The sequence below is a fragment of the Erythranthe guttata genome, chromosome 2 (assembly GCF_056151865.1).
Source record: "Erythranthe guttata isolate IM_541 chromosome 2, IM_541, whole genome shotgun sequence".
In the NCBI taxonomy this organism is placed as follows: Eukaryota; Viridiplantae; Streptophyta; class Magnoliopsida; order Lamiales; family Phrymaceae; genus Erythranthe; species Erythranthe guttata.
In genome coordinates, this window is record NC_142534.1 from 14971737 (window position 1) to 14999215 (window position 27479).

A 27479-nucleotide genomic window follows, 5' to 3' on the forward strand; every position below is an offset into this window, starting at 1 on the left:
TATTTACGTGAGTGTCTAACCTTTCAGATGGTGAGAAGAGATATGCAAAAGTTTTCAAGGAAAGATATAAAGAATTGAATGGTTGTACAATGAAGAATGTGATCGCTGTAAGAACGTAACCCACGGCTGGAATAGTAGATCATGTACGGCTAGAACCATGGGAAGTTGTAAAATGAATAATGTGATCGATTATGTCATAACTTCCATCTCTTCTTTAATACTCTTGATTATCTTTTTTGTTTTATTATCTTAAACTTATCATTGTTATTGTATGGTTATTGTATACTATAAGTTCTGAGATGTGTATGATTTCTTTAACCCTAAAATTTGTCGCAGTCTACCCAGAAAAGGAACAGTATTGCTCCATTTCCTACATCTAATTCTATATCAAACTATGGATCGATGGTAGTCGCTCAAACCTAAAGTTCATTTTGTTTCCTCCTTTATTTGGTTCAAAACTCCAAAAGAAGTCGTTCTTCGAGTAGTTTTTTGCAAGTCGTTTAAAAGATGTGTTGATGTGCTAAGTTTCTTTCTTCGTAAATTGATGGACCGTCTAACTCCAAATAAGTAAGAACGTTCTTACCAGGGTTAAAAATGTCTACCATTTTATTATTTGGTTTTTTCCTTTTTTTTTTTATAATCTTCATTTGCATAATCCAAGTTTTGTTCTTTTACAGATGGTGTGATGAATTCTTAAGCTTATTTTTTTGGGTTTCTTTAGATATATGTAACATATTATATACTGTAAGTTGATCATGTTTCCATGTTTCCATATATGTAACATATTTTTTTCGGGTTTCTTTAGATTATTTCAATAATTTTTAAATTCAGTTTCCATGTTGGATAAAATATGTTCACTTCCAAGAAATAAGTCTCTGAATTCTACAAGTCCCTGCGCCAAAATTATCGAAATTATATGCGATAACAAAAACAAAACTAAACACAAGAAAAAGAGCATCGAAGTGTCATAATCTCTCCGTTTTAAGTTGTACGTTTATTTAAATTTATAAATAATGACATAAGAATAGACTATTTGATAGAGTAGTATACCGAATTATTTACGGATCGGAATTCGGAAATTCCGAAGATTACATATCAAATTCCAATTATGATCTGTTTTTTTTTTTTTTTGAAAATACGGAAATCGGAATTTTTACTTTGGATTACAAAAAGTTGTTCTGAAATCGAAAATCTTCGGATAGGAATCGGTGGAAATTGAAATTTCGTTCCGAGTTCCACCCCTATATGTGATTCATTAAATGAATATATTAACTTTGAGGTCAAATTGTCTTTCAATATCAAAGGTTATTATTTTCCACGAATTTGTTTCGTATTTTTATTCAACAACGTTTTTGTGCTATTTTAACCTATATCTGATGCTATTGGTAATTGCTAACTTGCATTTATTGTCTTTGGCATCGGCGAAGTGCAGTCATTTTTTAGCAGTTCAAGATTTTGAAGTGTTAGAAGTAGCAAATATGCATTCTATGATGACAATTTGTATTTTATTCTTTATTATCTTACTCATGTATTTGTTTTTGTATGATTCCGTTGGAATATGTAACCCCGTGCAACGCACGGGTACTGGTACTAGTGTAAAAGAAAAGAAAAGAAAAAGAACACTAAGGTAACCCTAAACATACATCTCTAGTTATATTTATAAATTTATTTCATTTTATTTTTTTTCTCTAAATTTTTTATTTATTAATTGATTCATTTCTTGAAGGACCAATTTCATTTTACAACAATTAAGTTTACGTCATCTTTTGCATAGTGGTTTGTATTACCATATTTCCATGAATACTGATATTAATAAATTTTATTATAGTAATGACTAATGTGATATATTTTCTTATTATAATGTTATTGTCATGTATTTAAATCATTATTTTTCTACTAGTTAAGTAATGCTAGTTAAGTTTTTAACTAAACAGAACGAATCCAACTATATAGTCGTCGTGCAAGGTCAAGTCGAACTTCAAATAAATTTATAAAAAAGTCCCTCGTATGGTTGAATATTATGAAACTCGAATGTGATACTCGAATGTAATATTAATAATTTAACTAATGTGATACTCGAATTTTCCAAAATTTTGAAATTTTCGTAACTTATTGAATCAGAATGAATTTTTAGATTCAATTTTTTGGAATTGAAATAACAATTGATTTGTAATTCATAAAATAATTGAAAACTTTCTAAAAATGTTAATTCTCATCTGTTCCATCCGGCTTTCACTCATAAAAATAACCATTAGGTTGAAGAATTAAAATGCGTTTTAAATGGAGGTCCCTGACAAATTAGGTTCATCATTAATCGCAAGTAAGCCCGCACTCCTTTGTCGTAAAGAACCCTAATATTCATAACAAAATCACCCTCAACCATTTAAATCCACCCACCAATTCATGATTTAAACCCTAATTCAATATCAATTTCATCAATTTTGATCCATAAATCCGATTTTGACTTTTTTTTTTTGTTTTCGAAGTTCTTTTCCTACCGTTTTACGTTGTGTGATTGACATATATATAAAACAACGTTCTTGATGAAAACGAAGAAACTCATGTATTAAGATAAAAAAATTCACTTCCTTTTGTTGGGTGGCCGTTCAAATAGCATTAATATTACAGACCTTTAATCAAATGAATTACACAGATTAATAAGCCTAAGGGGAAGGGGATTAAGACTTAACAAATAAATTACAGAAATAAATAATAATAAGAACGAATCTGGGGCAGATCGAAAATCTGCCCGTTTTCAGCTCCGGTGGAGAAGATGACACAGCAACGGCTCAGTCCTCGTTTCCCGTGTCCACGTCCGGAGTCCAGTCGGCGGCAGCCAGCACACTCCCGGTGTCAAGCTCACAGATCCACGCCCAGCAGTCAGAACATCATCCGAGTGCTCAGATCTCAGCCTCACTCCGACTGTAGTCTCAACCCAACCCAAAACCCCAACGAATCGAACTCACACACACAGTGTTTCCCCAGATCTGGTACCCTCACTCACAGAGGTCACGAAACCACTCACCACAGAGAGGTTTAAGACAAGAAGGTAGAAGATGGGAAGATTTCGTTGTTCTCGTTTTTTTCTTCATCGTCAAGAAGAGATGTATATATACTCGTGCAGCTGCAGCAAGAAAGGAAAGGGAATCGACCGAATCTCCGACCGCCATGGAAACCGGCGAAAGATTCGGCCGTTGAGAAGAAGAGAGAAGAGAGAGGTGCAGCTGCTAGGTTAGGGTTTGGAGGCTTTGTGAGAGAGAGAAGATATATATATGTGGCATGGATGGCTGAGATCGAGACTTATCAATCAACGGTCCAGATTGACTCTGCTTGGGCTTTAAGTGAGCTGCTGGGCCGACACCAATGAAGTGGGCTGCACAAGGTGGGTTAGCAGTTTTTGGGCTAAATAAACATTTGGGCCCCTTTTATCTAACAATCTCCACCTGGGCCCAAATGGACTATCGGGACAAAATTGGGATATGAGGTCATCATTGCCGTTTTAAATGTACCTGCACAACAACACACAAAGTCAGCATCGTACATTAAAAGATTAATCACACAGATTAAAAAGTAGGGGCAGTCACGAAGACAGCCCTTTAATTACACACAGTAATTAGGATTGAGAGATTAGGCTCAAGCTTTTCAAGCAAGAGCGAAACTTCTCGAGCGGTAGACACTTAGTACCCATATCTGCTGGATTAAATTGTGATGGAATTTTTTCCAGCTTGATAATACCCTGTTCCACAATATTACGAATAAAGTGATACTTAATCTCAATGTGTTTAGTACGATCGTGGAAAACCGGGTTTTTACATAATTGAATTCCTGATTGGCTATCCGAGAAAACGGTGACATCCTTTTTAAGAAAACCAATTTCGCGCAGAATGCCTTTAAGCCATATGGCTTCTTTCATTGCCTCGGTGGCAGCGATGTATTCAGCCTCGGTTGTAGATAGGGCTACAATATTCTGCAGTTGCGATTTCCAACTAATGCATGATCCACACAAAGTGAAAACGTAAGAAGTGGATGATTTCCTACTATCTCTATCATTCGCAAAGTTGGAGTCAACATAGCCAATTAATTCAATTTCAGTTTCAGATTTAGAAAAATTTAGGCCAATATGCAAAGAATGTTTCAAATAACGAAGAAGCCATTTCAAAGCTTCCCAATGCGGCATACCTGGGTTCGACATATAGCGACTCAAACAACTTACCGCATAAGCTATATCAGGACGAGTGCTTACCATCAAGTACATCACAGAACCTATCGCATTGGCATAAGGAACATTTTGCATAGAGTCAATTTCAGTTTCAGTCTTGGGGGACTGATCCTTACTTAATTGAAAATGGGCAGCTAAAGGCACGTTTGCAGGTTTAGCATTAGACATGGCAAATTTTTCTAAGATCTTACTCACATAAGAAATTTGATTCAAGAATAGCAAATTATTATCTCGATTGCGATCAATGTTCATGCCCAATATTTTCTTAGCATCCCCTAAGTATTTCATGTCAAATTGTTCACTTAGACACATTTTCACATGATCAACAGATTTCACACAAGGGCTGATTATGAGCATATCATCAACATAGATCAACAAGAAAATAGGCACATAGCGAGTATCTTTGAAGTAAAGACAAGGGTCATAATCACTTTTCTTAAACTTCAATGAAAGCATGCAAGAATCGAATTTCTTATTCCATTGCCTAGGTGATTGTTTCAAGCCATATAAAGATTTTTTCAGCAAACACACATATTCAGGCCTTTTAGCATCTACGAAACCCTCGAGCTGTTTCATGTAAATATGCTCATCTAATTCACCATGCAAGAAAGCAGTTTTTACATCCATTTGTTTCAATTCCCAATTAAAATGCGCAACTAATGCAAGCATAATACGAACAGTGGTAAATTTAACAACGGGAGCAAAAATTTCAGTATAATCTATACCTTCCTTTTGCGTGAAACCTTTAGCAACAAGACGAGCCTTATACCTAATGGAGTCTACCTCATCCTTAACCTTAAACAACCATTTGCAGTCTACTAAAGAGCAATTAACAGGTTTAGGAACAAGAGTCCAAGTTTGGTTAACATGCAAAGAGTTCATTTCTTCTTTCATAGCATTTAACCATTCAGCTGATTTATCAGATTTTAGAGCATCCCTAACAGTTTTAGGTTCATTGTTATCTATAGATTCAAACACATTGAAAACATGAGAAGCAAGATGAAAACTATCAAAACGTTGTGGAGGCCTAGCATTTTCACGTCTAGGTCGATCTCTAGCAAGTTGATAATCAGACAAGTCATCCACATTAGGCAAGTCATGTTGAACATTTTGGTCATGCAAACTTTTAAGTATTTCAGATTCAATATCAGGCACATTTTCAGATTTAACAGCAGGCAGCTCCACCTCATTTGGAGCAGCCTCTGAATTCACAGCATTATGCACAACAAGGCAAGGAAAAACAGATTCATTAAAAATCACATCACGACTAATAGCAGTTTTATAGCCATGTTCCCCTTTAACCCAAAGTCTATAACCTTTAACCCCTTCGGGATAACCCAAGAAAACACATTTCACAGAACGAGGTTCAAGCTTATCACTTTTATGATGCATGAATGCAGCACAACCAAAAACACGTAAGTTGGACAAATCAACCTTTTTACCCGACCAAACACATTCAGGCAAATCACCATTTAAAGGCACAGAGGGAGATCTATTAATCAAATAAGTGGCAGTCAAAACAGCCTCACCCCAAAACATAGTTGGTAAACCCGAAGTGGCGAGCATGGCTCGAACCCTCTCTAAGAGAGTTCGATTCATACGTTCAACCACCCCGTTTTGCTGAGGGGAGTAAGGAACAGTTTTGTGCCTTTTAATACCAGATTCAGAGCACATAGCATCCATTTCTTGATTACAAAATTCTGTACCGTTATCTGTCCTAAGGGTTTTTATCTGTTTTCCTGTTTGGTTCTCAATATAAACTTTCCATGTTTTGAACTTATCAATAACATCAGATTTTTGTTTCAACAGGAAGACAAACACCTTACGAGAAAAATCATCAATTATGGACAGAAAGTAACGGTTCCCACCATGTGTAGGAACACTGGCAGGACCCCACACATCAGCATGCACATACTCAAGAATATCAGAACATTTAGAGGGATTGGGGGAAGGGGTTGGTTGAAAAGAAACACGAGTTTGCTTTCCAACGATGCAAGAGTCACACATAGTAACCTCAGACACTTTATCATTGCCAAAATAGTGATTGTTATGAAGAATGCTGAGGCCTTTATTACTAATATGACCTAGTCTATTATGCCACAGAATAGAATGATCACTTTGGACAGCATTCACAGAAGCAGATGATTCAGAATGACATACATACATATTTTGAATTCTCATGGCCTTAAAACATAGCAGATTACCCCTCATAATTTTCATGCAACCATTACCCCAACCACCATGAAACCCATCATCCTCTAAGATAGCACATGAAATCAGATTTTCACTCAAATTAGGAACATGCCGCACATTTTGCAAAGTTAACACATAACCAGTTTCAAACTTTAAGCAAACAGTTCCAATTCCATGAACTTGGCGTTTTGTGCCATCAGCCATAGTCACATTGCAATTATTCAATGATTCATAGTGGGAGAAAACATGTTTCATAGGAGTCATATGATGTGAGCATGCAGAATCTAAAAGCCAATCATTTTCACCAAGAGATGATAGCACAGAATTCACACAAGCATGTTCACCAACCATAAACACATCACCAAGATTATTATCAGAAACATGATTAGCATGCTGATCATTAGAGTGCTTATTAGGTTTAGCACAGTTCTGAGCATAATGACCAGGTTCACCACAATTATAGCACTTACGATTACTAAAACGAGTTTTAGACTTACTCCTGCCCCTGCCCTTTTTCTTTTGAAAATTGTTTTTGTTAGAATTATTTTGTGCAAATTAATTATAAATTTGTGTCCGATAAATTCCAGATTCAGTTTTAGCTACTGTTCTACTGTTTTACGAAGAGTTGCAACAGTTAATGGAACAGTAATAAAAAGACAAATTTTAAAGTGGTTCGGATACAATTGTACCCTACATCCACGGGGACCTGCAAATGAAATTCACTAATTTTTCGTTTTACGAATACAGTAATAGGACTTAATCGAAAATGCAAAGACTCCCTCTTTGTCGACGCCGTTCTTGTATCCTACGCTGAATTGTGAATCTTCACTTTGCAGCACGTCCCTTTCCGCACGGTTGAAATTCCTTCAACGCTGAGTCCCTCAGTCGGCGGATCGACCTCCTCCCGAGATCTTCTGAGTTCTCCTCCCGAAGAACCGATCTTCTTTTCGCGTGAAAGAAGCAAATCTTTTGCTGTGTTTTTCTTCTCGAATAAGATCACAACTCAGGAGCAGCAACGTAAGAGCAGAAAAAGTTTTTCTCTCAAATAAAAGGGACGACCTCTAACAACGTTGATGCTCCCCTTCTTATACTTCCTTGGGTGAATTAGTAGAGCCCTACACAAAAGTGGAGCCCATTAGGTTATATTTTCTCTTACGTAAGAAACAAAGAGTTGTATAACAAAGGAAATTCTTTTCCAAATAAAATTCCTTGTTAACAAATCACATAGGCAATTAAATAAATTAATGACAAAATAAGAGTTAAAAGAACTAAGGAAACTTCCCTAGTTTTTATACACGGTTTTCACACACGTGTTGAAAACCCGAAATTAGAATCCTCTCGGATTCTAACAATCTCCCCCTTTGTCATCTATTTATTATAATCAAGTCCCCCCCCTTGATCAAATACCTGACAAAAACATTAGACTGCATAATAGAGTAACTGTTAGAACAGTTCAAAACAAAACATCAGTAAAAAAGAGAACAGAGTTAAGCCTAGCAGACTATTAGAGGCCGTTGTTCAGAAAATGAATTCGACAACCACAAAAAAACTAAAAAAAAACTAATCCAGAATATCTTCAGCATCAACGAACAACTCCTCGTCATCATTCGTATCAACTTCAGCTGTTGTACCATCAACTGTTGGAACAGTTGGAGCAACAACAGTTGGATCAGTAGTAGTTCCAGCAGCTGCATCAGCTCCCCCTGTATGCGGTTCCGTTGATGCTTCGTTGTCAACTCTCCCCCTGAAGAATAATCTCCCCCTTTCTGAGCAAGGGCAGTAAAATAGTCGAGTTTCTTCTTCGTAAAAACGACTTCGACAATCAGAGACCCCACTAGTTAGGTTGGCGTAAAAATCATGCGCTCGGAGAAAGAACCGAGAATTAAAAGCATCGACAGCAGAGATAGGCACCACGGGATCCGGTGCAGAGTGACCAGCGGTGGTGCGAGTAGCGGAAGGCGAGGCAGAGTGAGTAACGCGTCGACGAGAGCGGTGAGGTGGCGGTGGTGCAGGTGAGGCCGGTTTGGGTGGTTGCGATGGCGGTGCACACGGTGGTGGAGAAAACCTAGGGACCAAAATGAGTTGCAGATTGCCAAAATTGTCGACGGAGGCGGCCGTGAGGAGAAGCGGGGGCTCCCAAAAAGCGAAGGGCATCACATGGCTCCCCGACGGCAGATCGGCGATTGGAGCGACGAGGCGGCGGCGGGTCCGCCTGAGACGTGGTCGTTGGTCGAGAAGCTCTCCTTTTCGACGATGAGGATGAACCACCGATGTTCTTTCGTTTTCCCATGATGATTTTCTTAATTCCCTTTTGGTTTGATTGAATTTTTTGGAAGTTGCTGCAAGTGAAGAAGAGGAAGCAGCAAGGCAGTAGGGAAGAAAAAGTACAGAAATTTGGGGAGAAAACAAAACGTGAAGGAGGGATTATGCAATGATGACTGTTGGTCTTCTCATGGGTATTTTAGCAATTTAGGCGGACTATAGCGAAGAAATTGCAAATATTATTCTGCCAACAATGAGTTCAATTTATGAAAACTAAATTCAGGTACAGCAACTCTCAACCTTCACATATGAAGCCCAACACATTTCAAGAAAAACTTCGAAGAAAAAAAATGCTCAGAACAGTAGGTTATTTCGAAGAAATATATTGCCGCAAAAGATTACGAACCCACCCCGTTTTTTTTTTTTTTTTTTTTTTTATTATTAAATAAAATAACTAAATGCCTAATCATGCAAAGACAAATAACTAAGACAAAAAGAATAAACGTGAGAAGAAAAAAATATGAGTGAATAAACACAAGTGAATAGGATACTATTAGGACTATCAAACCATGGGGTTTATCTTCAATTTTAATAAAAAGCAAGCTCCAAGAGATAGACTAAGGAGACTAACGGCAAATTTAGTATCCTCAAATCAAGCACAAAAACACTCTTATTAGGCAGCATACACACACTACCAAAGGTAGCTTTTTCATGAAGAGCAGAGCAATTAAAAATAGCGAGATAGTTATGATCGTGCAATGTGTAGTCCCCTGGGCTTTCTAATTGAGTCGTGTAGTGAGTGTTCGGTCATGTGGTTTACCGGATCGACTCAAAAAGGCTTCGAACTATTCACTGACCGCATATAAAATTTATAATGGTCGTGCTATGTGTAGTCCCTTGGGCTTTCTAATTGAGCCTTGTAGCGAGCTTTCGGCCACGTGATTTACTGACTCAACTCAAAAAAGGCTTCGAACTATTCACAGACCAATTGATTGACATTATATATATAGAATTTACGAAAATTCAAGAGTAGCTTTCACTCATTTGGAGCGGCAGCTTTTCCTTATGAGAGTGTTCAACCATGACAAGACTGTTAAGGGTAGTAAACAAGCTAAAGCCTCTGTAGCTATCATTTGGGGATTGATGAAGTTCTACCTCACAAAATTCGAAAGTACAGATAGTATCCAATACACGAGGGGTCTCATCACATGCAGTATGTCTAATGCATAACCTAGATGAACAAAATGCAGTATGCGTGATGTGTCCATAAAACTTTAAAAGTTGCAAGTCTGGACACAGACTGTTGCAACAGTTTATGCAACTGCACAGGTCAGACAATACAAATTCCAAGCGAATTTCGCAAGGAATCAAACCTTTGTGCATCTAGGGGTTTAGTAAAGATGTCAGCAAGTTGTTTCTCCGTTGTGACATACTCTAATGAGACAGTTCCTTCCTCTACAAGATTTCTAATGAAATGGTAGCGAATTTCAATATGCTTAGTTCGAGAGTGCTGTACTGGATTCTTGGAAATATTAATCGCACTCACATTGTCACAATAAATATGCAATAAATCTTGACTAATACCATAATCACATACCATTTGTTTCATCCATAAGAGTTGGGCACAACAACTACCAGCGGCGATATATTCCGATTCAGCAGTGGAAAGCGAGATACTATTCCGTTTTTTGCTGTACCAGGACACGAGATTGTTCCCAAGATAGAAACATCCTCCAGTTGTGCTTTTTCGATCGTCTGAATCACCTGCCCAATCAGCATCGCTAAAGCCTCGGGTTTGAATTCCTTCTTCTACCGGGCCAATGACTTGATCCACTGGATGATTCTTCTTGACTCTTCTTGAGGGTTCCTTGTGAGTTTGATCATCCAATTCGAGAGGCCTGACTTCAGCTTCGTCTCCTGTTTCAGAATTGACGTCACTTTCTTCTGAAATGGTAGAGGCTGCATCAACTGTTGGAACTGTTGGTGCGACACTGGAGCTGTTTTCCGATTCCTTTGTTGGTTCCTCTTCCAGTGGTCCTTTCCAAATTTCGTACGGAGTTTTAGTGGTACCTGGTCGAAGATAGACTCGATTTATGATATGACATGCAGTGTTAACTGCTTCTGCCCAAAAACGAGGAGCGATCTCCTTTGCGTTCATCATGACCCTGGCCATCTCTTGCAGAGTGCGATTTTTGCGTTCAACCACTCCATTTTGTTGAGGTGTGTTAGGTGCGGAGAATTCATGAGATATTCTTTTGTGCCAAAGCACTGTAGAGTCTGACAGACTGTTGAAACAGTTCATACCAGCAGAGACAAGAATATAGCGGTTGTCAGATGATCGAGTTCCTTGAATAACACAATTCTCATCTTTGTCTAATACTCGACATGCGAATTTGTTGAATCTGACTTCAAGATCTTGATCACATAGCTGGCTTATGCTTATCAGATTTGACGTGAGTCCTTCTACAAGTAGTACATTCTTCAACTTTGGCAGATTCTCATGATTTAGCGATCCTTTCCCTAGCACTTCACCCTTTTTTCCGTTTCCAAAGGTAACAGCTCCACCGGTGATTTGTTGATAGTTTTTCAGAAACTCTTTAACACCGGTCATATGTCGTGAACACCCACTGTCAAAATACCAATCATTAGTAGTACTTGCTTTTAAAGAAGTAATCGCAGATAAGCATTTAAACGTGGACTTTTCAACCCAAATTTTTTGCTGAGGTCTATTGGAAATATCAATTTTATTTTTGGGTTTTTGAGAGGGTGAAGGAAAATAATCAGCCCTAGCAGAGTAAAGAGAACGAGCCACAAGCTTTTTCACAAGTTTTAAATATTTGAAACATCTAGGACGTATGTGACCTGGATTTTGACAGAAAAAACAAGTGGGAATAAACCTTTTCTTTGAATTGTGTTTCGTTGCTTCAACAGTTGCAACTGTTTGTGAGACAGAAGCTTGTTTAACAAAGTTGATTTTTCTGTTTTGATCTTCCTTTCGCTTTAGATCAACTTTGGGTAGCTGACTCCCTCCTATGCCTAGACGATTATAGTTTGGCTTGTTGTTGCTTAAGATTTCATCTAGATTACCTCTACCCAAGTTCAATTTTGCAATTGCTTCTTGAGTTTGAGTAAGTTTAGCCTGCAAACTATTTTTCTCTTGATCACTAGATATGACCCTTTCCTCAAGAGTAGAGATTCTTACCTTTAGTGTCTTGTTTTCCTCTACAAGCACAAACTTCTCCTTTTCCAGGAAGTTATTTACCTTAACGACGTCGAGCCATTTTTGGTACATTTTTTCATATACCTCCTTTACTTCATCCAAGGTTGGTTCTTCCTCATCACTGCTGCTGTTCGGATCCTCTGCAAAAGAAGAATTTTCGTTTAGATTTTTGTCATAATCAGAACACATATTTTCATACCTGGATTCTGTTTCACAGTCTGTTGCAACAGTTGAAGCAACAGTTGATTCTGAGCTGTCCAGAGGAACTTTGCTGCTGAATGCTACAAAGTTAGTGACTTGATTGTTGTTTCCTTGGTCATCATCAGATTCTTCTTCATCGCTCCAACCAGTAGTAAGTGACATTTTCTTCTTTTTCTTCAGGGTGTTTGCGCATTCTGATTGAATGTGACCAAAGCCTTCGCATTCTCGACATTGTATTCTTCTTGGTTTTGACTCCTCTGAGTTATCTTGATTTGAATTTCTCCTAGAATTTTGAAAATTCACGGGTTTCCCTGTGCTTGGAAGATTTCCCCTTTTTTCGATCTTTTTGAGAAATTTCCCAAAATTTTTCGATAGTAGTGCCAAGGATTCTTCAACTGTTTGCTCATCTTCTTGAGTTGACGAATTTTGGGGCGTTGCATATGATGTTTCTGCTTGAAAGGCTATCTTCTTTTCTCTAGACTTTTCACGATGATTTTCACCATGATTGAGTTCTTGTGCTAGAAGTTTCCCCATGAGTTCGTCTAGTTTGAGCGTGTCAACGTCTCTGACTTCTTCAATGGCAGCAATTCGGTAAGCGAATCTTTCAGGTAATGAGCGCATCGCTTTTCTCACTAATTTGCTTTCTGAGTATGGTTCACCGAGTGCGTATGATTCATTGGAGATATCACATAATTTAGCATGGAAGTCAGTGATCGTCTCATTCTCCTCCATCTTCAAATTTTCGAATTTGGTGGCCAACATCTGTAACTTGGATGTCCTTACAGTTGACGTTCCTTCGTATGTGACTTGAAGAATTTCCCAAGCTCTCTTTGCAGATTCACATGACGCTATTAGTTTAAATTGATTATCATCAACACCACTAAATATTGCGTTTAGGGCCCTCGAGTTGTAGTTTGCGAGTAGTATTTCTCCATCACTCCAATCTGCTTCTGGTTTGAATACTTCCTCTTTGTCTTCTCCTTTGATCATGGGAGGTGTCCAACCAGTTATGATGGCGCGCCATGCTCTCTCATCTATGGATTTGATAAACATCTTCATTTTTGATTTCCAGTATGAGTAGTTGGAGCCGATTAGAAGAGGTGGACGAGTAGTTGAAGATCCTTCTCGTTGAGTATTCATATCTGCACAAAATAAGAGTAATCAGTTCCCAAAATCTCACTAGATATATTTAGTGACAGGCTCTTGATGCCAATTGTTAGAATTATTTTGTGCAAATTAATTATAAATTTGTGTCCGATAAATTCCAGATTCAGTTTTAGCTACTGTTCTACTGTTTTACGAAGAGTTGCAACAGTTAATGGAACAGTAATAAAAAGACACAAATTTTAAAGTGGTTCGGATACAATTGTACCCTACATCCACGGGGACCTGCAAATGAAATTCACTAATTTTTCGTTTTACGAATACAGTAATAGGACTTAATCGAAAATGCAAAGACTCCCTCTTTGTCGACGCCGTTCTTGTATCCTACGCTGAATTGTGAATCTTCACTTTGCAGCACGTCCCTTTCCGCACGGTTGAAATTCCTTCAACGCTGAGTCCCTCAGTCGGCGGATCGACCTCCTCCCGAGATCTTCTGAGTTCTCCTCCCGAAGAACCGATCTTCTTTTCGCGTGAAAGAAGCAAATCTTTTGCTGTGTTTTTCTTCTCGAATAAGATCACAACTCAGGAGCAGCAACGTAAGAGCAGAAAAAGTTTTTCTCTCAAATAAAAGGGACGACCTCTAACAACGTTGATGCTCCCCTTCTTATACTTCCTTGGGTGAATTAGTAGAGCCCTACACAAAAGTGGAGCCCATTAGGTTATATTTTCTCTTACGTAAGAAACAAAGAGTTGTATAACAAAGGAAATTCTTTTCCAAATAAAATTCCTTGTTAACAAATCACATAGGCAATTAAATAAATTAATGACAAAATAAGAGTTAAAAGAACTAAGGAAACTTCCCTAGTTTTTATACACGGTTTTCACACACGTGTTGAAAACCCGAAATTAGAATCCTCTCGGATTCTAACAGTTTTGATGAGAACCATTTTGAGAAACATTTTGGTTAGAGGAGGAAGGCTTATTTGAAAATCGGTTTTGCTGTCTTCCTCTCACAAAGTTCACCTCACCAAAACTCTTATTGCTTTTGTTAACTCTCAAATCCATTTCTTTACTCTTTAAACCGTTTATGACAGTGTCAAGAGAAATATTATCCCTGCCATACTTAATAGCAGATTTCAAATCGTTGTAAGAATCAGGGATTGCGTTTAACAAAACAATGGGAGTATAGTTATCAATACTTTTGTCTCCCGTCAGTTTAATATCCTGAACTAATCTGGTAAACTGATCTATGTTCTCATCAATATCTTTGGTTAGATCCAATTTGAATCTAAAAAATTTTTCGAGTAAAAACAATTTTGAGGGCAGAGAAGTTTCAGTGTACAACTCATCTAACTTTTCCCACAGACCTTTGGCAGAATCATGCATACCTACCTTTCTAATCACAGAGTCAGAAAGATTCAATATAATGGCAGAGTAAGCAAGTTCATCGAGTTCTATTTTCTTAGAAGCAGTAGTTTCAGCAGCATAAGATTCATCAATAGCCACATAGCATCTTTGTTGAATTAACACACCTTTCATTTTCTGTTTCCAAATAGAAAAATCACCCTTACCATCAAAAGGAGCCATAGAATAGACAGACATGGCAGCCATACAAATTTCAGCACAAAGCAAGATATTAGACCAATTTTTCACAATAGGCCAAAACTGGGACAGGTGCATATGCAACAAGGATAGGCAATCTTGGAGACCCTCCCTCACAGGATTCCAGGGCACTTGCGGTCCGGTCAAGTGAGGTCGAGAATCCAAGTTATACCACCCTTTAATATTTATATATATAAGTGAGCAGTTTATATATATGCAGCGGAATAATAATGTTCACACAGAAGCAAGAGTGGCACACAGACCACAACAGAACACACAGAGTGGCTCACGGACCACGAATCACACAAAGTGGCTCACAGACCACAGGATCTAAAGATAAGGTAGTACCAATCACAGCAGAAAACTAAATCCCAACCATAGGGGGTTTAGGGTACAATACCTGAGCGGAATCCGGTTGGATTTCCGTACGCCCTATTTGAACGAGCACCCCCAACTTGACGATGCTCTGGTACCACTGTTGGGTGGCCGTTCAAATAGCATTAATATTACAGACCTTTAATCAAATGAATTACACAGATTAATAAGCCTAAGGGGAAGGGGATTAAGACTTAACAAATAAATTACAGAAATAAATAATAATAAGAACGAATCTGGGGCAGATCGAAAATCTGCCCGTTTTCAGCTCCGGTGGAGAAGATGACACAGCAACGGCTCAGTCCTCGTTTCCCGTGTCCACGTCCGGAGTCCAGTCGGCGGCAGCCAGCACACTCCCGGTGTCAAGCTCACAGATCCACGCCCAGCAGTCAGAACATCATCCGAGTGCTCAGATCTCAGCCTCACTCCGACTGTAGTCTCAACCCAACCCAAAACCCCAACGAATCGAACTCACACACACAGTGTTTCCCCATATCTGGTACCCTCACTCACAGAGGTCACGAAACCACTCACCACAGAGAGGTTTAAGACAAGAAGGTAGAAGATGGGAAGATTTCGTTGTTCTCGTTTTTTTCTTCATCGTCAAGAAGAGATGTATATATACTCGTGCAGCTGCAGCAAGAAAGGAAAGGGAATCGACCGAATCTCCGACCGCCATGGAAACCGGCGAAAGATTCGGCCGTTGAGAAGAAGAGAGAAGAGAGAGGTGCAGCTGCTAGGTTAGGGTTTGGAGGCTTTGTGAGAGAGAGAAGATATATATATGTGGCATGGATGGCTGAGATCGAGACTTATCAATCAACGGTCCAGATTGACTCTGCTTGGGCTTTAAGTGAGCTGCTGGGCCGACACCAATGAAGTGGGCTGCACAAGATGGGTTAGCAGTTTTTGGGCCAAATAAACATTTGGGCCCCTTTTATCTAACACCTTTGCCATTGAAGATAAAATTAAAGCACATATGAATCATTAACAAATAAACAATAAAAAAAAAAAAATTTAAACCCTAATATTAATAACTAATTAGCTAATAGGAGATGGTGCAATCAATGGCTCCATTAATTACTAGCTAGTACTCTAGTGCTTGTTGAAGCTGCAGCAGCAGCAGCTGCATTCCTCCTTTGATCAATTTCTTCTTGTTTCCTAAAGTTGATCACCAAACGAAGCTCGTCGCTTCCGTTTACTCGATACCCCCAAATTTCAACCCAATCGCCTTTGACCGCATTGTTGGCGTTGACTATCCTGCTCCATTGTTTGTTAATAACAATCATCTGCAAGCTAGGCCACCTCCCCAAGTTCAGGTTAAACGAGCGGCCTCCTTTATCGATCCCGATACATTGAATTCCTTTTCTCGTCTCGGTTACAGCTATCCTCTCTTCGTCTCTGAGAAAACTCATCAAGAATTCAGGGGTGTTGATGCTCAATCTGTTGAGGTGGTCCCACACATCGGATGCTTCGAGTTTCTTGTGGTACAAGAAAACCGGTTTACTTCCGTTGTGTGATTCGATCGTCTCAATCATACCTGGAATCTCCTCCACTGGAATATCAACTCCAAACAACCTAATTGCCTTTTTCTTGGCGGGAACTTCGTCAGAAGAAGGGCGGCTTCCGGCGGCAGGAGCAAGAGATTGATCATGTGACGAAACAGTACTAATTGGGCAGATAACGGTGGCCGGAGGAGTAGAAGAAGATTCCGGTGGTGTAACAGGATCTTCTTGGGGGGTGTTTGGATGAACAGGAATATCAACTCCAAACAACCCAATTGTCTTCTCATCAGAGTACTCTTTGATCTCCATTAATTAATGTGATTAATATGATCTGCTTAATTAATGCTTATGAATTAGTATTTGTTTGTTTCTTAATTCCGATGGGTAATGAGATTAGAATGAAGGGGTGCTTATGGGTATATATAAGGAAGTATTTGGGTTTTCCTTGTTAGAATTGGATATCTCTATTTCATATATATACAAGAAAGGAAGGAATTAATTAATGTTGTTTGACGTTGGATTCTACTTATTTTACTTCCTAATTCGAATCTACTTCTTCTACGTCCATTCTAAACTATATGTAATTAAGGAATATTTCCTAAGTCGAATCAACCAACTCAATTCTCATTAAAATTGTACTCAATATTTGAAAAATTAATTAAATCAATTTACTTCCCCCTTTTTTTTTCTTTATAATGATGTGGCATTCGATGAGTATCTTTTAGTCTATAATTGAGTTTAGTAAATCAGTAATAACAAATTAAAATTAAAAAAATACAATATCAACTATAATTTACAAAACAAAAAATATACAAACATTATAAATGATTTATACAATTGAAATCGATAAACAAAAAATTCAAAAAAAAAATAATTAAAAATTACAATCGATTAGCCTTAATCGGCTACTGAACATAGTTGATTAGGCCTTAATCGGCTATTGAACATAGTCGATAAACAACACGTAGTCGATTAAGGGTTCAACCTGTGCGAATTTCTCTTTCAATGTCGTCTTCCGCCCAATTCACCAAAAAACCCCAGATATGCTCTTCATCGTCGTCACCACGTCTCCGCCACACCACACCATTACCACCCCGCTTCCATATTCTAACACTTTTTTTATACAAATAAAGTAAATCACAACCCGAACCAACAATCAAAACACAACCACCACCTTCAAAATCACCAAAACAAAGCCACCCATATAAAAAAATATGCTAACACAATTAAATTAAAAATCCATAACGAATAAGTAGAATGAAACAAAACTACCTTGAGTGCGTATTTTGCAGCCCCCGTCGCCCTGCTGCCGCCTCCACTCGAAGCCCCGGTCGCCAACCTCCACCCGCGCCGTCTTCTACCATCGCTGCACCACCAAACACTCAGATCAGATCTTGTAAAGAGGGAAAAACAAGAGAGAGAAAGAGAAGAGAGTGGGAAGAGAGAAAAGAGAAAAAGAAAAGAACGGCATAATAACGTAAATAATAATTAAGGTTTTGAACGAGTATATTGGGCAATTGAGGGTAGATTTGGAATTATGAACATATCATTTGGTTGGAATATTAGCTAAGGGGGTTTTCTTTAATTATTTTTGGGAGGGGGGTGTTTCCTTAATTACATTTCCTAGATGGGTGAGGGGGGGGGGGGGGGGGGGGGGGGGGGGGGGTTCTTGAAATTATTTTTAATTTCTTTTTAAATTTATAATTAGTCGATTTAAAAATGTCTTCCGATAGTTCAAATGTAGTAAAAGTACAAAAATAGATATCCAAAATACAAATATATCAATAAAAACCTTAAAAATCAGCTGAAAATAAAACTACACAAGCTTCAATAATCCCCAACGTCAATAGTAAAAGTGAAATCATCCAAACCAATGTTCAAAGTCATCAAAAGTGTCAAAAGTAGCAACGTACCAAAATATAATGTCAAATCATCCCAAAACTATCAAAGTACCAAAACAAACATCCAAATTATCAAAATTTAATTTCAAACCATAAATTAACAATTATATCACAAGCTTCAATGATCCCCATTATTAATAGTAAAAATGAAATTATTGTTTGGAGTACGTTGACTTGAGAACAGCACAATCATAAATTTTGTGTTCAATCTAATGTTTTGTTAGACTGGTATTCAATCTTCAGCAGCTAATTTTTTTTCATGCCTTGGTAGTGGAATCTTCATAAATAAAACAATGATTTTTTGCGGGCAAATAATAAAATTGAGAAATTTGAAGAGAGTTAAATAACCTGTACATGAGGTCTAGACATCATTGCCTAGAGGGTTACAACTATCACTTAGTTATGGGATATCCAAGTTCTTTAATCATATCTAGTAGCTCAAAATATATACGACATTAAATCGGGATCAATTTTCGGCACAACTGAAACCATTCCCCCAACATAATCAAAATAAGTTTGGAGCCTCCTTCCATGAGTAATTCTAAGTGTTAAAAAATGATCTGACATTTCACCCCACATAAAAACATGAAAAATAGGTGAATTACATAAGCATTATAGCTAAAATATCCATAACTCCCGAAATTTTGAAAATTCCTACACCTAAAAATCCCCAAAATTGTACTTAATATATAGAAACCCTCTCTTCAAAGCCCTTTTGAAATAGATTTCTGAAAATAAATTTCAAAAATTTCCAAAATTCCCCAAATCCGGAAGAACATAACTTTACATACAAAATATAACTTGTATTGTGAATACTAACTCAAACCATAGGTTTTGTGTTGATAATCCTTAAAAAATAGGTTTGTAACCCAACCCTTGAAGATCTAAACCAAAATTTTGCGTGGATAAATTTGAACCCTCAATTGAGCGATAATTTGAAAATTTACCTTTGTCTGCACCAAGTTTTCCTCGAATTGCTTCCAAGCCCTTAGACAACTGAATCTCATCGTCATCAATCGCAGTGGAGAAGATGAAAGGGAAGAAGAGGGGAAAGTTTCTCACTTATGTATGTTCTGCTTTTGTTCCGTATGTGTAAGATTTTTTTTCCTAAGTCAGAAAACAATAATTTGTAATAAAAGTAAGGGTAAAGAGGTAACTACATTGCAGAAACTAACGCCGTTAGAGATGTTAGAGTTGACTGGTAAGGTGAGGGGCTATTTTTATTGCATTTCATAGTAAGTTGGGTAAATGCGACAATAATAATAGTACAAGAGCGCAAACTATATTAAACCCTAAAAAAAATACATGTATATCCATTTTTCAGTATCCGATAAAAAAACTAGTCAAGTAATTGAGGGCCAAATAGTCATAAACAAACGCTCCAATGATCACTTATTAATTATTTTTAGCGAGAAAATAAAGAAAGGCACCTAAAAATATGTTTCAAACAATAGACTGTTTCATATTGTATTCCTAAAAAATATTGATAAGTTTCAAACTGTTGGCGCCAGATTTCCGAGTATTGAATATCGAGGAAATCCGCCGAGTTTTGGAATTAAAAGATTGGCAAAGATTTGTTTTCCATGTTTATTTTGGAATTTATTAGAGTCCTATTTTATAATACTTCTATTTGGACTTAGATTTATTTCCATGTATTTTATTCTAGTTAGGTATCTTTTGTACTTATCTAGAATAGAAGTAGAGATCAACTAGGATTCTATTACCTAGTTAAATAGATTTCTTGGGGTTCAAGTTAGGTCTTAGGGCTTATTTTCGTGGCTATATAAGCCTCCAAGACATACAAGAACCGTGCGCATTATTTGGAAGAAAAACCACTTCATAGCGTCGAAGGTTTCTAAGGCGTTCTGCGGAGCAGGACTGTGCCATCGTTGCACTGTGACATCGTTGTGTGTGCCAATATATACATATCTGTTGTATAGATCTCAAGGGAGATCAGCCGCGTTTCTGAAGGGAGTTCAGGCCTGAAGGGAGTTCGAGGCACGCGGTGTGGAGCTGCTGTTGGAAGAGACACGAAGTTCAAGTTGTGTACAAGAACGGCATATTACATAAAGAGGGAGTCTTTAGTGTTTTTAATAAGTCCTATTAATGTACACTGTAAATCTGAACTAGTGAAATCGTGTTTGCAGGTCCACGTGGATGTAGGGCACATTTGTGTCTGAACCACATTAAATTCTTGTGTTTGTTTTCTCGCTTTCAGTAGTTTATAACTGTGTTAACACAAGAATTATAGTTGTAACTGCATACTGTTCCCACAACAACTGTTACAACTTCGGTTAACAGATTTTCATAGGCATTTATAATCAACACAAACAATGATCACTTATTTTTGTATATGAAATCCATATGAAGAACTTGTGTTTTTTATGGGACAAATAGCTATTAGAATAACTAAGGCCAATTTCCAATTTTCACATATTCTGATTCAAAAAGTTTCGATTTCTGAATTTCGTAACTTATGGATTCATAATGAATTTTCAGATTCAAAAAAATTGGAATTGGAATAACGATTGATTTTTACTTCATAAAATAATCGATACTTTCTGAAAAGGTTAATTCCCATTTGTTCCCGACTTTCACCCCTAAAAATAACATCAGACTGAATAATTAAAAGGCGTTTTATATGGAGGTCCCTGACAAATTAGGTGCATCATTAATGTAGGTTCTTTATCGCAAGTAAGCCGACAATACTCTTTTGCCGTAAAGAACCTTAATATTCATAACAAATTTACTCCCAACCATTTAAATCCACTCAGTTCACGATTCCTAATTCAATCCCAATTTCATCAATTTGACTAGTAAATCTGATTTTGACTTTTTTGTTTTCGAACTTATTTTTCCCGCTGTTTTACGTTGTGTGATTGACATATATATCAAAAACAATGTTCTTGATGAAAACGAAGAAACTCATGTATTAAGATAAAATCTCTAATATTAACAAACAAACAATAAAAAAGCACATATGAATCATTAATAAACAAACAATAAAAAAAAAAAAAATCAAACCCTAATATTAATAATTAGCTAATTGGAGATGGTGCAATCAATGCCTCCATTACTAACTAGCTAGAATTACTACTGCTGCTGGTTGAAGCTTCAGCAGCAGCAGCTGCATTCATCCTTTGATCAATTTCTTCTTGCTTCCTAAAGTTGATCACCAAACGAAGCTCGTCGCTTCCGTTTACTCGATACCCCCAAATTTCAACCCAATCGCCTTTGACTGCGTTGTTCGCGTTGACTATCCTTCCCCATTGTTTGTTAATAACAATCATCTGCAAGCTAGGCCACTTCCCCAAGTGCAGGTTAAACGATCTGCCTCCTTTATCGATCCCCATACATTTAACTCCTTTTCTCGTCTCGGTTACAGCTATCCTCTCTTCGTCTCTCAGAATACTCATCAAGATTTCAGGGGTGTTGATGCTCAATCTGTTGAGGTGGTCCCACACATCGGATGTTTCGAGTTTCTTGTGGTACAAGAATACCGGTTTACTTCCGTTGTGTGACTCGATCGTCTCAATCATACCTGGAATCTCCTCTAGTGGTAAAACAGTATCCGGTATCGATGATGACTCGCCGCGGATGAATAAAGTCTTATCCCGGCGCCTAATTGTTCTCTTCTTCCGTACAGGCGCTGGTTCGGAAACATTCTCTTGGTCGGTTATTATTAATTTCCCCTTCACCTTCTTCATTTCTTCCGATCGCCGGTTATTAGGGCTTACGTCATGGTGACGATTCATGGACGGAGGAAAAGATTGGAGTGGCTTTGGACTGTAGACTACAATTTCATTGGATATTACTTTCGCCTTCTTCTTTACTAAAGGGCTGACGTCATGAGTATAAGTAGTTGAAGAAACCCTTTTCTTGGACTGGGGTTTTCTTGAAACGACGTCGTCAGGGCTAGGGTTTCTTATTATTAATAAATCCGATGAGGATTTATTATCTGCCTTTGGATCAGAAGTTGCACCGACGTCGTCGTAGTTGATAATGGGTGGTGGTCCACCACGTGAAGAACAACCAACTTCTTCCGGCGCCGCCATTTTCTTGGCGGGAGATTTTGCGGGAACTTCGTCGGAAGATGGGCAGCTTGGGGCGGCGGCGGCGGCAGGAGCAAGAGATTCATGATCAGGGACATGCTTTTCTTGATTATTATCAAGTGACAAAACGGTATTTGGGCTACCGGCGGACGGAGTAGTAGAAGATTCCGATGGTGAATCGGAATGATTACCAACAACTTGATGATCTTCTTGGGGGGTGTTTGGATGAACAGGAATATCAACTCCAAACAACCTAATTGTCTTCTCAGGGTACTCTTTAATCTCCATTAATTAATGCGATTAATATGATCTGCTTAATTAATTAATGCTTATGAATTAGTGATTTGTTTTCTCTTAATAAGATTATAATGGGGGTATATATAAGCAAGTAGGGCAATGGTTTTTCTGTAATTATATATATAAGGAAGTATTTGGGTTTCCTTATTAGAATTGGACATCTCTATTTCATATACAAAATTTACTTCCTAATTCGAATATACTTCTTCTACTTGCACTCTAAACTATATATGTAATTAAGGAATATTTCCCAAGTCGAATCCACTTAATTGTCATTATAATTGTAAGAAATATTTGAAAATATTAAATCAATTTACTTCCCTTTTTTTATAATGATCGGTCAATGGGATGACGTTCAAAATATGGTTAGGGGTCAAAATTGAATAATTGGTTAAATTAGAATTAAATATATGAATTGAAGTATATTAAAATACGAGAGGTATTACTAAGTGAAACACTGTTGATCAACTTTTTTTTTTTTTTTTTTCCGAAATACGAAATACATCTTTGCCAAAGTTTCTACGGTACAATAATAAATAATCAACAAGGGAGTTACACCTAAGGTTCGCCAGAACGTCGCGATCTGTCGTTGCGGTCACTGTCGTTCCAGTTCCATTGCAACATCGCGATTGTATTGCGACTGTATTGCGCTCGAATCGGACAAAGTATAATTAAAACGCGAAAAATTGCCAGAACGTCGCGATCTGTCGTTGCGGTCACTGCCGTTCCAGTTCCATTGCAACATCGCGATTGTATTGCGACTGTATCGCGCTCGAATCGGACAAAGTATAATTAAAACGCGACAAATTAGAATTAATGTCAAATGAGTTTTTAATATTAATATTATAAAGAATAATAGGGTAAATTACAACCATCCCCTGAAGTATGGTCAAATTACAAAAAAAATTCCTCCTGTTTGGGTAATTACAACCACCCCCTCTCAACTATAAATCTTCTTACACGTCCACTCTTGCGATTTCAAATTTAATGGAATCTTCTAGATTATATGGGATACTCAATAATTTTGTACCTGTTTTATCCCATTCGATCTTCACATTTTGAAGCTAGGTCGATGATCTTAATATGTATTTTTTGGTTGTATATATCAGATTGTGGTGCATCATAAACTGCATGGTAGCACAAAATGAGTACAAACTAGAGAACATTCCGTAGAATCTAGATGATTATGTTGAATTTGACACCATAAGGGTGGAAATGTAAGAAAATTCATAGTTGAGGGGTTGATGTAATCATCCAAACAAGAAGTTTTTTTCTTCATAATTTGACCATACCTTAGGGGTGGTTGTAATTTATCCTAGAATAATATACAAGCTATGATTAAAACTCCAATTTTAATTTTAGAACAATTTTTAAACCTTGAGAAATAGAATTAAGGGTGAAAATGTAATTTATGAAGTTATATCTTTACTTTAAGAAAAATAAAAAAACAATAAGGACTAGATTGCAAATTTTGAAAACTTAAAAAACTTACTCATAATCATGACACGTCATTCCCTAGACCCAAATTAAACCACATTTAAAGTGTTGGAGCTAATTGTAAAATTTTAGAACTTTTAATTAAAAGTTAAAATCCTAGGTTGAGATCCTTAAATTGTCGTTGGAGACATGAATAAGTAAATTATGATGATTCATACCGTTCCAATCCCGTTCCAGGAACGGGCCGTTCCTGTATGCGTGACAACACGATTTATTATAGCCTTGTCTCGGTGTTCCAACAACATGCACAAACATACACGTACAAAACACGAAAGTATTCGCGCAAAAGTGAATTGCGCAAAAAAGCTAATGCAAACACGAATTACAATAAGAGGACATGATTACGCCATCAACTAACATGCACAAAAACACACGTACAAAATATCATGCACAAACATATATGTATAAAACAATGCACAAAAGTACACGCACAAAATTAAACTGTTCAAAATGCTAATGAAAACAAGAAACGTAATACAAGGACATGAATACTCATCAACAAACATGTACAAAAACACTCACACAAAACAACATGTACAAACATAGACGTACAAAACAATGCAGAAAAGTGCTTGCAAAAAAGTACTCGCCCAAAAGTGCTTGTAGAAAAGCGCTAATGAAAACACGAACTACAATACTAGGACATGCATATCAATGCCGTTTCTTTGTCTGTTTTGCAACGTTTTTCGTTGTGGAACGGATCGGTTATGGTTTTCGAAACTGAGGGCACCGTTCCCATTCTGTTCCGGCGCTGTTCGGGCGAACCATGATTACACCACAAAATATGAAGATATCATCTGAATCAAGAAGCTTCTCATTTGCACAATCTTTTATAGTCTTCAAACTCGAACAAAACAAATCAAGAAAAGCAAATTGCACTGCAGAAAGTGGAAAGAAACCGAGAAATAAAATTAACACTGTCCGGTAAATCTTTAATGTTCATGGGCGGCATTGAGAAGTCATCCTGCAAGTAAGCCACCAAGAAAACCAATACCATTTCCATCTCCAAATAATAATTCTTGATAATCTTCTTCTCCACCACCACCATCACCAACACCAACGATGTTTGCACCGTTAGATATAAATCGCATCAATCCCTGAGCCATTGCTGCACTTGATCTATTATCGACTTCAAAAGAAGGCACATTAACCGGGACCTGGCCCTCTGGAAAACTCATATTCATCATAAGAGGAGGTGGTCGCCCCCATATTGAGGCATCTTGTGGCTGAGACGTTGGCGGCAGGTGGACGGGCGGAACATCTCCCGCCACACATTTGAGATGTGCATCGAATCCACATGAGTTACACCTATAAAGCCAATGGTGTGAACCAGGGCCTAGGCATATACCACAACAAAATTTCTTGTTTGGGTATGGTGATTCAAAAACAAGGCGAAGGGTGTGCACGTGCGAGTCATGTGTCACAAAAAACGGCATCATTGCACAAGATATATGCAAATCAATGCCGCAAGGTTGGCAATTGTAGGAATATTCCTTGCCTTTTTCACCACAAGCATCACATATGAAGCCACCTTCGTTATAGGCGGACTTCGTTTGTAGCGTTAACACATGTTTCTTGTCAAAAGGGTGAGTTATTTTCTGTGGCAAAGAGCCGCCGCCACCACCACCGTCATGCACTACTGCCTTCAAATAGTCTTGGCCGCCACCACTACTGCCACCACCATCATTTACCCCTTGTACGAAGTCTGCACCGTTCTTTACCACGTGGAGAGAGTCTTGGCCTCCACCGCCACCACCGCCCATTACTGCCTTCAAATAGTCTTGGCCGCCACCACTACCGCCACCGCCACCACCGTCATTTATCCCTTCCACCAAGCCTTCACCACCACCGTTCTTTACCGCGTGGAGAGAATCTTGGCCGCCGCCTCCACCAGTACTAGCAAAACCATCAGCAGCATAATTGCCACGACCACTAATGCCAGGACTGATGTTAATGGCAGATATCCATTTTATCAGAAGATGCAATCCTGTGTTATCTCCATAAGAACCAAATAAGCGGCCACCTGAAAGTATTACTTGAGCCAAGGCATTACTGTTGCTAATAATCATCTGCTCAACGGCATGAATGGCCAATTCATGGTTCTGTGATTTGTTGACCTCAAAAGGAGGATCAGGCGGCGGCATGATATTCTGCCGTTGCTGCATAGGTGGAAGTTGAGGCGCCGATGGATCCAATGTATAGCACGTTGCCGCCTGTCGTGGAGCCGGCTCTTTCGTCTGAGACGGCGGGCGGTGGACGGACGGAGCATCTCCGGTAGCACACTTGAGATGGGCATCAAATCCACAAGATTTGCACCTATAAACCCATTGGCGTGAACCAGTGTTCATGCATATATTACAGGAAAACTTCTTTTCAGGATAAGACTCAAAAGTAAGATGGAGCTTGTGCACGTGTGAGTCGTGTGTGACGGATAACGGCATAACGGCGCAAAGAAGATGCAAATCGATGCGGCAAGGTTTACAATGGTACGAGAACCCGCCCTTCCCTCTTTCGCTGCATGCATCGCATACGAAGAAGTGCTCGTTTCTGTTAGAAGGCTTCGATATTAGGGTTAAACTGTGCTTTTCGTGACAAGGGTGAGTCATCTTCTTCGGCATATCGAAGCATCTCTGGTGAAGGAAATGGTCTTCGCACATTATGCAGCAGTAGATCATACCAGAGGGCTCGATCTTGCATGCTGAACATGGTGAAGTGAGGTTTAGGGTTTGCTTGTAGACGATGAGCTTCAATGGGTGTGGGTGGCTGAAATGGCTTTTTATAGTTTCTTGATTATATTGTTCCATCGTCTCTTTTTCTGATCTACAAATCAATAGTACTACATTTAAAGTCTAACTTTTTGTAGCAAATTTGATTTAATTTACAAATATTTATATTGTATTTTATTAACGTTGAATAATTAGTTTATATTTAGTTTGTATAGAAAGTTCTTATTCGACTTCTGAGTACCATCAAAAGGTACAGATACACTTGATTATTTTTATTTTTAATTTCATTGTTTTAAAGAGATCGAGAAACACTTATTTAGCCTTTAGC

At 38.0% G+C, this 27479-nt stretch overlaps 1 protein-coding gene across 1 annotated transcript; it reads right to left on the reverse strand.

The window, feature by feature from the left end:
- Window positions 1-24861: 24861 nt before the first annotated feature.
- Window positions 24862-27245, reverse strand: LOC105969412 (uncharacterized). Its single transcript, XM_012994165.2, has one exon. It carries the CDS (start codon window positions 27227-27229, stop codon window positions 25385-25387), a length of 1845 nt encoding a protein of 614 aa, XP_012849619.1. The 5' UTR covers window positions 27230-27245; the 3' UTR covers window positions 24862-25384.
- Window positions 27246-27479: the final 234 nt, after the last annotated feature.

Coding starts and splice junctions, on each gene's coding strand:
- LOC105969412 (XM_012994165.2), bottom strand. CDS start 27,229: ATGGAACAATATAATCAAGAAACTATAAAAAGCCATTTCAGCCACCCA.